The sequence below is a fragment of the Vigna angularis genome, chromosome 2, assembly GCF_016808095.1.
Source record: "Vigna angularis cultivar LongXiaoDou No.4 chromosome 2, ASM1680809v1, whole genome shotgun sequence".
Lineage (NCBI taxonomy): Eukaryota > Viridiplantae > Streptophyta > Magnoliopsida > Fabales > Fabaceae > Vigna > Vigna angularis.
The window spans coordinates 49331013-49343282 of record NC_068971.1 but is presented as its reverse complement, the minus strand read 5'-3'; the positions used below and the strand labels follow the sequence as shown (position 1 = coordinate 49343282).

The 12270-nt window shown below is 31.0% G+C and overlaps 2 protein-coding genes across 2 annotated transcripts; both read right to left on the bottom strand.

Annotated features, from left to right (window-relative positions):
- LOC108326813 (uncharacterized) lies at window positions 1-1402 on the bottom strand. The gene is made up of 2 exons (XM_017560380.2): window positions 808-1402; window positions 1-279 (listed from the first exon to the last, which is right to left on the bottom strand). Exons 1-2 carry the CDS (start codon window positions 1228-1230, stop codon window positions 208-210), a joined length of 495 nt encoding a protein of 164 aa, XP_017415869.1. The 5' UTR covers window positions 1231-1402; the 3' UTR covers window positions 1-207.
- Window positions 1403-11577: 10175 nt separating this feature from the next.
- On the bottom strand, window positions 11578-12270 carry LOC108328527 (sulfated surface glycoprotein 185). Its single transcript, XM_017562405.2, has one exon. The coding sequence runs from the start codon at window positions 12161-12163 to the stop codon at window positions 11648-11650; it is 516 nt and encodes a 171-aa protein (XP_017417894.1). The 5' UTR covers window positions 12164-12270; the 3' UTR covers window positions 11578-11647.

Sequence of the window (12270 nt, the reverse complement as noted above, 5' to 3'; positions counted from 1 at the left end):
ATGAATAACATATTTAAAATTATATTGTCATGTTTCATGGACTGACATGGGTATCAACCTGCATCGGATGATTTCTATGTCGCCATTTTTTTTTCTTTTCAAACCATTACTGTTTATTGGGCCTGGGCCTGGGCCGCACATTCCCCCGTAGATCCTCGTTTGGGTCAAGACACCAAATGTTAATGGCTAAAGCTTCATGCACCCTCATCAAATTTCAACTCCCATCCCAGCAAACCATCCCGGAAAATGTTTTCGGTAAAAGAAGGGAATCATTGATTTCTGAAAAAAAAAATTCTGGAATTTGGATCAAACCTTCAAAAAACTTTTGGTATCACTTCAAAAAAACATCTTATAAATAAAGATATCTTTTATATATATATATATATATATATATATATATATATATATATATATATATATATATATAAACCTATGTTTCGACGTGAGACTTTGTTTTCAACCAAGCCAGATCTAATGGAACAACCTAGGTAATTCATGTAATTCGTGCAACTTTATTAAAATATTACAACCTAAAACCGAAGAAAAACAAAACAAGGATTGGAAGCTGAAAACAAGTTAAGGCCAGTTTAGCGTTTAAGAGACTTTTCTTTTTAAATTTTGATACATTTATCTAAATTATAAAAATATAGGTGTGTTTTTTTTTTCTTTAACATATTGTGTGAAAGAAAAAACTGTAAAAGTAGTTTTTTTTTTTCAATTATACTATTTCCATACAAATCCTTAAGAATCAAATAAAGGTAAAAACATGTTCTTGTAATTAAAAAGAAATCATAAGATCGTGGTAACCATTGTGGTGACAGGGTTGGGTGTTGGATCTCGGGGCAGCAACTGTCCCTGTGCCATAATCAAGGACTTGTACATATGAACGATCATCTTCTGGTCGTACTCCTTCGGCGGTGGGCCCCTCCCGAAGCCACCGTTGGTGGAGGTGGAGTCGGCGCCGTAGCCGACGGCAGAGGCAGCGGTGGAGCTAGCAAGACCCAGCATCATCCTCATGTAGGCGTCTCTGACCCACAGCACCAACTTCTTCGGGGAAGAGATTTTGCGGATTTTCATCTTGGGATTGATCTTTATGCGCCATCTCCTTCTTCTTCGGTTCTCTCCAAGCTGAACCGTTTCTCTCTTACGCCCTTCCAACCCATGCAGTCTTTGGTATCCCCTTATGCTTCTCCTCCAATACTTCTTCAACCCCCCTGAGATACCTTCCATTGTTATACCAAACCAACCCAACCAAAACCAGAAGAGAAAGAGCTACCAGTTAAGTAAGAAGGGGAAGCAATGAAGTTCGCCACACGTTGATGCTCTTTATATATTCGCTACATATATAGAATAAAAGGAGCGAAGAAAAATGATAAATAATACACTGTACTTGAATAAGAAATAAATCGTGTAACATGGATAAGTAAACCAACATTTACCCTTTCATTATTTAGCACTTTTTAAAATCTAAAAATGATTCTGCTTTTTATTTTTTGTGGCTGTTCGCCTTAAAACAGTACTATCAGAAAGAAAAAGGTGCATAAGATGTTCCATTTTATTTACGTATTCGTATTAGATTGGTATGTTTTCTTTTTTCAATACTAGGATCATATGATCTTGCACACAATGCATGCCTTCATTCCACTAATATCAGCACTTTCGTGAGAAAAGCTACTTAGTATAATGTTTACGTCACGTAACATTTAATAATGATGATGATTGCGCTAATATCATTATGATTATAGTTACTATAGCCATATACTTGAAGTTAATGCAAACTTATGATGGTTCCAACTTAGAAGAATTTCTTAGTGTTCTAAAAAGATTGTGTATCAATGTCACAACACATTCCATGAATAAGGAGGGTTATAAATAATAAGTACAGAGAAAGAGTGGTTGTTTGCGTAGTGAATATTAAATCAAGTATACCTACTTGCAGTTGTCTGCCTAGGAGAGATATAATTTCAGTATGCATCCCATGTTCTTTTCTTTCTTTCTTTTGGAAAGTTGAAGAAGGCAATTAATTGAATAAAGTGATTAGCTCATATTAAAGAGAAAAATAATATAATCAAGACATTGTAAATAATTTTTAAATTATAAATTTTGATCATAATTAATTTAAAGCCCCTACAAACTTTTATATCGAATTATGCATAAGTTTTGAAATAAGTATAATTATACCTAGAAGTTTTAGTGTAACTTATCTTTTTCTTTATTTCTTTATGTTATATCAAGAATGTATAATTCTTAATGTGACGATTGACAGTAAATAATCAGCATTTAATTAGCGAATGCACTTATAAATAGTAAATAATATTGCATATTTATGACATGATAGGTATTTTTTATTTAATGTTCTTAAACGCGTTGGTTTGCAGATTCTTGGATGAAGATATCGATGCATCGATTTTTGAGAAAGAGTAAAAATGAGATAGAGTGTGGGGTAGCTTAAAGTTGACTTTTGAAGAGTGATCTTCCTTAATATGCTTCTACGTCTTTCGGCTGGTGGTTGAGAGACGACATTTTCATATTTTCTCCATTTTTTCTGTTATGGGGAAGTCCTTGTCGTTTTTTTATAAGTTTTTTTAGTGTCAATTTGCATTTGGAATAAACAATTTAAAATATATTGCAACATTGTTTTAAAAATCCTTCTCCGTTTATTAAAATACGTTGATTATTGTGGTTAAATAGAGGTTGAGACGAAAAGTGAGAAGGCACCTCTAAATGAATTAATGTTTGGCGTATAATGTAGATAAGTGTATAAATGCGGTCGGCATGCATGTGGAAGTATCAATTAATTTGCAGCGAGTTGCGTTCATATGGGGTAACTAGTTACTTTTCCTTTATTAATTACATCGTATCTGCAAACCAGATTAACCAGTTTCCAATAAATGCCTTTCTCCAAATTTTTCTGTAGTACTGTTTGTGAGTAAACATCATTGCAAAAACACGATTTACCACATATACATTTCTTTTTTCTTCATCTTATACAATTTATTTTTAATCTCATTTTTTAAAGGTATAAATAAAATATAAAATAAATAAATAAAATTTTATTTTATTAGATAAGTTGATTTAAACTTAGAATTTAATATTCTATAATATTTGAAATATTTAGAATTTATAATATTTGTTAAATTTATTATATCATTCGTTGTTATTCAATCGTTATCAAATTGTTATTATATATTTCAGTGTAGAAGAGTGTATTAAAAATACAAATTAACTTTATGAATAGATTTTATAAAATTAAATAAATTTCAAATAAAATTTTACTACCTTGATGCTTTCTATGTTAATATAAAATATCATTAATTAGAATTACAAGTTGAGTTTCTGTTTCGTTCTCTGTGAAAACTTTATTTTCTTAATGGTTCTTTCCTGGAAACTGGTTTTGTCACAGCACGCTTAATGAAAGCTATCCCATTGTGTTATCCCACCACCACCTTATGAAGGCTTTTCCAGCAACGTTATCAATCCTCCTCTCTTATCGCACCACTATTCCTTTGCATAATGCTTTAAGTTTTAGAAAAAAAGATTGTTGTTGTACAGGAGAATACAATATTGACTAAGAATGATAAAATGGATCAGATCTGATTGATTGATATGTGGTTGTTTCATTTTGCATCTCCAATCATTTTATTTTATTTTTACTTTTTTTTAAATTTTAAAACTATTTTTCTCCAATTCAAAAAATCTTACACTTTCACTTTTTGTATTAATTGAATTTCAAAATTTGATGAAGAAAAAATCCTTCATCAAATTTTAAAATTTGATGAAAAAAAAATTGTAATATTTTAGGCTATTTTTTTGAAAATTAGAGATGCATGATGAAATGATTGGAGATGTAGGATGAAACATTTTGATATCCTTGTCAATCCATAAAAAAATTCCAAAAGAGATATTTCAAACTAACCCATGTCTCTTTCTTTCTCCAAACAAAACCACTAGACGCGACGCAAGCCACCACTGCCTAAGAAACATGTTGCAAGCAACAACCAACCCCACATGATGTGGTGCGAGGGAGAGAGAGATCATGAGAGGAGGAGCGTGCGACGCCACCCATCACCGACAATTTCTATAGCAATGCCAATTCGTATAACAACGATAGTACTTCTCACATTTATTCCTTGTTTTGTCCTGATTTCTCTAGTTTTATTTTGTGATTGTCCTTATTGCATTGGGTTATGATCTTAGCAAAAATACAAAGCTTTTAACAAAACATGGGCCTTAGAAGGTACAATAGTTGATTTTAACACACCACCCATTATCATTCCTTCGAGTTATGAATTATCAGGCCAGCTAGTTAGCTTGCCAACTTGTCCTATGGTAGGATGAGTTCTATTTTCCATCCCGTTTTCAAGTTGCAGGCCAGCCTAGTCCGATCCATTTTTGTGGGGCCAATGGTAGGATGGCTTAGGCTAGCCTGTTTTGTCACATATTATTCACCCTACAACTCCTTTAGTCTTTGTATCATCATTAATAATCTCTTATGTATAATATCATTAAGTTGAATGCCTAAAAAAACACTCAAACGTTCAAATAGTTGTTGGTCTCGATTATTGTAATAAATGCAAATGGTTTAAAAGTATTAAATATTTTATCTATATGTTCTATTTGTAGTATCCTTAATGAGTTTTTACCTCTTAAGAGGCCTAATGTCACCTAATGATGTTTTAACCTTACATTGTGTAGTAATTTGTGAGTCATCTTTGTAATCCGGCTTTTGTCTAAACCTTTTTTACCAAAAATATTAGTTTTGACCTTAAGATGATTGTCTGGTTTCTGAATACAATGTAAAAGATATACCTTTCACATTAGTTGTTAATGGACACATAAACTTTGTCGTTTTCAAAAAAATTATTTCTATTTATTATTTATTTAAATAATTATAACTATCATTACAAGAAAAATAAGTATTATTAATGATAAAAAATCGTCAACAATGTAAAAAATCTATTGATAATAATTTTTTTAATAGATTTTAAATTGAACCAAATTTGTCAATAAAAGTGCATTCAATCACATCTACTAAAAACAAAATCTGTTGGTAAATTTTGTCTATAATTATTGCAATTTAGTTATATTCTTCCTCTTCTTTCATTCTTTTTTCTTTTTTTTAGCTTTCCCAATTTAGAAAAATTAAGAATCAGTCCATCTTCAATCTAACTTAATCTTCCATTATCAGAATTATATTTTGGATTGGAGGTTTTTAATTAGAATACATCGAATAAATTTTTACACGATTGAAAGGAAATGCACTAAAAAAAATTAAAAGAAAAACGCTAAATTTCATGATTAGGGTCTCTCATAATTTGTTTTTGGGAAAAAGCACATATTAAGATTCATGTCAATCCAATCATCGGAAGTGACAGTAAAAACTTCTTCTGCCCAAATGACTAGCGCATGACAATGAAATTTTTCTAGTAGTAATGTCCTTATTGTAATCCAACGCTTGCAGTGGTCTGTCGTACAATTTATGTTGATAATTTAAATTTATTAATAAATTTATTTTCGTTGATAAAATTTCATTAATAATTTCAAATTTTTGTTTAGTGTATTAGTTGTCAAAAGGCTTACTAGTTTTAGAAATTAAAACATGTAAAAGTCTTTGTATATATATGAGAAGATTTGTATAATTTAGTTGTCCTTCCTAAAGTACTAAGCTTTAATTTGCAATTATTATTATTATTTTTTATGGACAAAATTTCAATTATAGTTTACTTTATCTTTATTAAAAGAAAGTTTTAGCATAATTATATAGACTAATAAAATAATTAATTCATTTTGATTCCCTAATATTTTAAAATATAATAAATGCATAAATTTGTTAAAATGATTTTCAAAACGATACTGCGCTATTTATTAACAAAATACATACATTACAACATTTACTAGAGATAAAAAAAAAATAACGTTTCATAAAATCATAAACTATCCGTAAAGATTATATTATTTTTAAAAATTATATTTTTCTATTAAAGATTAAAGTAAGTATTGTGTTTTCTGTTGTATTTATTACATTTACTTCCAGCAGTTGCGGTTCCAGCAGCTGCAGTGATTAAATGAGTTGAAGTTGACGTTGACTCGTGTTGAAGTGGTCGTGCTAATTAATACCAAAACACCACTATACTACAAAAATTAACTAAATGTCTTATATATTAGTATTATGGTTAGATATTCTTGTCAATGTGTACTCTTTTCCCATAAAAAATAAATTCTTAGAATTATAGTTTTATTATAACAAATGTAGCTAAATGATACTGACAGTTAGATGAAGTCAAAATCCTCCTTGTATAAATTTATTTTCTAGTCAGAGGAACGAGTATTTTCATAAACATTTTTAAAAATAAAAAATTGAAAAGAAATTAAGGCTAATTCTTTTTTCAGAAATTACTGCTAATTAATTTGTAGAAACTCTTTCTTATAATCCTTCTAGAATTTTATTTTTTTTATTATGCGTGTAAGGTGACTTTATTAGCTTATACAAAAAGTGATTTCTTTTTAAATACACGTGAAACATTGGTTCAAAGATATCCTTAATTTGGATAGGATTTAGGACAACGATATACTTTCAAGATGATTTGGTCAATTAAGTTCAAGATGAAATTTATTTGCTTGATTTGCTTAATGCTCCTAATATTTTGTAAATGTTGTACATATTGATCTTCTTTTTTGACCTTTTATTTATCACAAAAATGATAAATCATTTATAATTGGGTGCAAACCTCACCCTACAAACCGGTTTTGTGGGATTGAGTTAGATTTAAACTCACTTTCTAATATGAGAGCCTTGGTTAGAGCCTATCCTAACGAGTTCTAAGTGGACTATAATATATAAGTAAGGTGCAAACCTCATCGGTATTTTGTCTACCATTACCCCCTAAACATACATTCGGGAGAAAGTAAAAGAAGAAAAGAAGAAGTTAAAATAATAAAAAAATATGTTAATTGAGTTTAAGTCTCATGTTTTAATTTTATATTTAATAGCAATCTAGACATATTTTTAAAATATCAATTTTAAAATATTTAGTAGTCTTCAAATATATATAAACAAATTTTTGGAAGAAGTGAAGGACATATCAAAAATAACTTTGTTAATCATAAAGTAATAAACTAAGGCTATGTTTGTTTGACCATAATTCACTATTCAAAAGGAATGATATACACATATGACTTATTCAAATTCTTTTCACTTGCAACGATTTGAAGTGAATAAAATGCGCTTAATTGTAGGATCCGTTATTTTTTTATTAATTGTTGAAGTGCTCACATTTGAAGGAAATTAATAAGAATTGTCATCTTTGTCTTCGTCTAATTTCATAATTACCAAATTTCACACGAAGTGTAAAGTGTTGTAACCAATTTCGAAATGCATTTAATCGACTCAATGTGTCTGTCTTGTTGTGTTGTAAACATTGAACCGATTCCAACGTGAAGATAAGTGATTCTACTTGTAGCTGGAATCAGTTACTTAAATAAAATATTATTTTATTTTTTATTTTTTTCTACTACTTAAAGTATTTTTTACCAATATTTTTTTAAAAATATTATCTTATATTACTATTATCATTAATGACAATTTGATAATATTTATCTTTTATCTATTAAAACATTTTTTTATTTATCGCATCCATCAAATCCTATATAAATTTTCATAAACTTTATTTTCAAGTCTACCTTCAATCATTTCTAAATTCCTTAAAAAAAAATAACATACAATTTAGTATTACAGTTCTTCAAATTCATTAATTCAATCTCTTTCAAATCATCTTTCTCAAATAAACACACCTTAAAACTTATAACTTAATGGAAGTTCTTTTATTTGAAAAACAAGTTATTTTCAGCAATAAATTGAAACACTAAAATTAAAATGAACATTTTAAATCTCAGTTTATACTTAAGAAACTACATTGATTTAAATGACTTTTGCACAAAACTATAAAGATATATACAATCCCATCCGATTTTTTTTTTCAAGATTTGGAGTTAAATTGCACAAAAACGAGTAGATAATTATTACAAGTTAGACTTCAATTTATAAATATATTAATATCTCGATTACATAGTTTTTAGTTTTATTTTTGTCGGAATTTAGTACCTACAGTTTTAGTTATATATATGACTTGAAAAATTTAAATATGATTTTAAAGTTTCACACATAAAATTAAATAATATATAAGAAAAACAAAATTTACAAACATCAAAACTTAAAATGTTATATTGAATTTTATATAAGCAGCCATGCCTCACAAATGTTAATTTTAATAAAAAAATTCCAACTGTAATTTTTTATCAACAAATTCTAATCATAGTGTCATATTTATTTTGTTTACTGATTCAAAATACGAATTGAAAGTTTCGTAACAAAAATATATATTATTGGGAATCCAAGTGTGAGGTATTGGAGGTTGCATATAAGGGTGACAACCGCGTTAGACAAGTCCGAATACAAATTCTCAGAAGAGAGTTTGAACCGTTAAAGATGGAGCCCAAAGAGCATATAACCGAGTACATAACTCGGGTGGAGAAGGTGGCCAACCAACTCGGTTGGAATGGAGAACAAATGCCATCTAGCCGGGTTGCGGGAAATTTTTTGATATCTCTTACAAAAGATTTCGAAAGTATCGTGTGCGCCATCGAAGAATTGAAGGACTTGTCGGTTCTCACAGTGGATGAACTTGTTGGGTTATTAGAAGCCCACAAACAAAGGAAAAGGAGTTGGAATGATCAAGTTGAACCTGACGACCAAGCACTAGAGGTACAGTTTGATTCGAATAAAACTCGGCTTACTCAGAGCCGAGGTCCTGGAGGTAGAGGGCAAGGAGGCCGAGGACGAGGTGGACGTGGCCAAGGTAATTTTGAGAATGATGAAGAGCAAACCGGTCAACAGAATTGACGTGACCGAGGACAAGGGAAAGGCCGAGGAGATTGATCAAGAGTGGAGTGTTTTAAGTGTGGCAAGTACGGTCACTATGCAAACGAGTGTAGATCAAGCAAGTGCTACAATATTGGCAAGGCTGGCCATATTGCAAAGTATTGCAAGACCGAGAGAAAGAGGGAGACGAATCTCCTTATTGAAGATGCAGAAGAACTATTGCTGCCAAAGAGCTCGGATGCAGTGGACATGGAGAGCCCAATCCCAACAATGGATGAAGTGATCTCGGTAAAGGATGCAACAATTGTGGAGAAGGAAAACCTGGTGAAAGAACTCAAACAAAAAGATGAAGAGATTGGCGGATATGGAGGCTTCTAGATGAACATAGGGTTGAGCTTGAGGAGCTGAAGAAGGTGACTCTTGAAAAGGAAGAGAAAGCATATAGCATTCATGAACCAAATAAAATAGGGAAGAAGAAGATGAAGAAGAGATGAAGGCTGATGAGATTTCTACCAACTCGGTATGGTATCTAGATACTGGGGCAAGCAATCATATGTGTGGAAACAAGAACTTTTTTTATAAACTCGCCAAGGTGAGGCCAAATTTATGTCTTTTGGAGATGACTCCAAGGTGGCCGTGAAAGGGCGTGAAACAATCCGACATATGCAGAAGAATGAACGAGTTGGAGAGATTAAGGATATTTATTATGTTCCGGAGCTGAAGAGCAATATTTTAAGCATGAGTCAGATAATTGAAAAAGGTAATTCAGTTTTTATGAAGGACCAGGTATTGTATTTAAAGGATAAGCATGGTCGTCTAACAACCTAAGTAAAAGTAAGGAAGAACCGGTTGTATGAACTAGAGTTGAAAATCTTGGAGAGAAGATGTTTGAAACAAGATATGACTAGTAAGAGCTTCAATAACTCCAACTCAAATATGATTGAAAGAAGCAAACCTGGAGTGAGATGATGCACATGGAAAGCCGATTGAAAGAAGGAAGAACTTAAGTTTATGAGAGAGTTTGTTGGGATAAACTTAAATTTTAGGGTTTTATTAATAATTTTGTTTAAATCTTATTTTATTAGTTTTGAGTTTAGTAATATTTGATTTGATTTTGATAGAGATAAAATATATATAGATAGTTTTGATTTTCCATTTATTTAGGAGAGTATTATTTTATTTTATTGATATAAGATAGAGATAGATTAAGTAGATTTTATTTTAAGTTAGTTGATATTCTATTGTTAGTTTTTATTATTTGTATTTGGTCCAAGACCTTATTTGCACCTATTTAAAGGTTGCCAAAGTTCAATGAAAAGTAACCCTAGTGAATTGAAGAGTATTATTATTTGTGTGGGTCACATTTTTCTCAATAATGGTATCAGAGCCGATGGTTTGTCTTAGTGACTGGCTCAGACGAGTATAATGATCCATATACCGAAAATCTTCCTGGCAAAGGGTATCCAGATAAACGAGTTCCGTTAAGATACAACGATTGAAAAGGGCTACTCGTGGTTGTGGTTAATTGGGAATGCTTCCGCTGGAAGGGGAGTGTATCTATGTGGAAGGGACTCACCCTTGAGGGGGAGATGTTAGGAATCCAAGTGTGAGTCCAAGTCCCACATTGGATAGAAATGAGAAAGTAGAGCAGTATATAAAGATGAAAGACCCATTAATCTATTGCCTTAAGATTTTGGGTAAAAAGTAGTGTTAATGTCTTATATAGTTGGCTCAAATGTTATTGGTGTTTGTGTAATCCATCGATAGACCCATTATATATAAGACAAAACAATAACTATTGGAATGTGGTGGATGTGATGTAAGTTGTTTGCAATTTTTTTTTTTAAATATAAGTGTGTAGCTTGAGAAAAATCACATCTTTAGTCCTATGATATGTATCGGTTATACAATATTATTTTTTTTATAAGGTTGGAATACCAAAAGTGTTATATATAATCATTTTCTTTTGTTGATAAAGAAATTATCTCACATTTTCAAGTAACTTGCTTTGAAAAGCCTTGAAGTCAGGGTAACGATTATGATAAAATAAACATAACTCCACACTCTAAGTAGTTTGCCACAAAGAATTTAGAAGTTAAAGGAACCGTTATAAAGTTAGCATAATAATGCAAATTTAAAAAGGAAAAACTCTTTTTATTAAAATAATTAACAATTAATATTTACTGATGAAAATAAAAGTTAAAAATCTACGACAAATCGAATTTTAATATGATGGTAGAAATATAAAGCTAGTTTTAAATAAGCTAATCTTAAATTAAAAAACATAGTGGACTAAAATAAACTTGAATTATTCTAACCTCTTATATCGTTATACTCGTTTTTATTTTTGTAATTCATTTGTAACATAACTATATTGTGCATTACCGTCTGTAAATTTCAACAAATGATTTTCTTTTAACTTTATTATAAGTACACTTTTAAGATGAATACTCTTTTAACTCCACAATTTTAACCATACATGATGCTGAAATTCAAATAAATATATTTATATAGTATTTTTAAATAATAGTCATTAAAAAAAATTCTTAAATAACAATCAATTTTGAAAATAAAAACAATCAATCATCATAATAGCTAATTTAAACAAATTTATAATTACAATTGATTTATGAATTAAACTCTATCAAATAATTTGAAAGAAATTAGAGTCTGGCAGCTATGGAGACTGAACATATGAATAGGGGAACCGAGCTAGCACTGAGTTTTATTTTTCATTCTTTTCTTCTGCTACCAACCACGATGATTAAGCTAAACATTAAACAAGTAATAAGGAAGGCAACTAGAAGCCACATAAATGAAGAACTTGGTGAAATAGAGAGAGTAAGAAATCAGATAATTGGAGAAGAGTATCCCCTGATATGGCTTCATCTTTCCACCGCTATTCTTCACATTACCTGGAACATAGTATTGATAAGGTGTTCCTGATGGAAAGTAACCTGCGGGTGGATATTGTGCCTGGGGTGGTCCTTCTGGTATTTCACAATTATCTGGACATGGCATCTCTGGTGGTGGTGGACATTCAACTATCGCCGGTGGAAGCGGAGGTGACGGTGGAGGTGGTGACGGTGACGGTGGTGGAGGGCACTCCACCACTGGTGGCGGTGGCGATGGAGGTGGAGGGGAAGGTGGCAGGGGTTGACATGGGTTCTCGCACTCGGCGCACATTGTGCATGGGACTAAGTCTTTTGCTTGTTGGGTGATAGCTAGAACGTTAACAGTGGATGCAAAGAGAATGTATAAGAGTAAAGGCAATGAAACAGACATGATTTTGAGTTAGGAAAGGTTTGATACTTTGAGAAGATACAAGGTTGAAGAGCTCTAAAGAGTAAAATGTGTGAAAAGAATGGGTTTGATTTGTCGAATATGATAAG

Coding starts and splice junctions, on each gene's coding strand:
- LOC108326813 (XM_017560380.2), bottom strand. CDS start 1,230: ATGGAAGGTATCTCAGGGGGGTTGAAGAAGTATTGGAGGAGAAGCATA. Junction 280..807: donor CCAACCCTGTCACCACAATG/GTTACCACGATC, acceptor TTTTTTTTTCAG/AAATCAATGATTCCCTTCTT.
- LOC108328527 (XM_017562405.2), bottom strand. CDS start 12,163: ATGTCTGTTTCATTGCCTTTACTCTTATACATTCTCTTTGCATCCACT.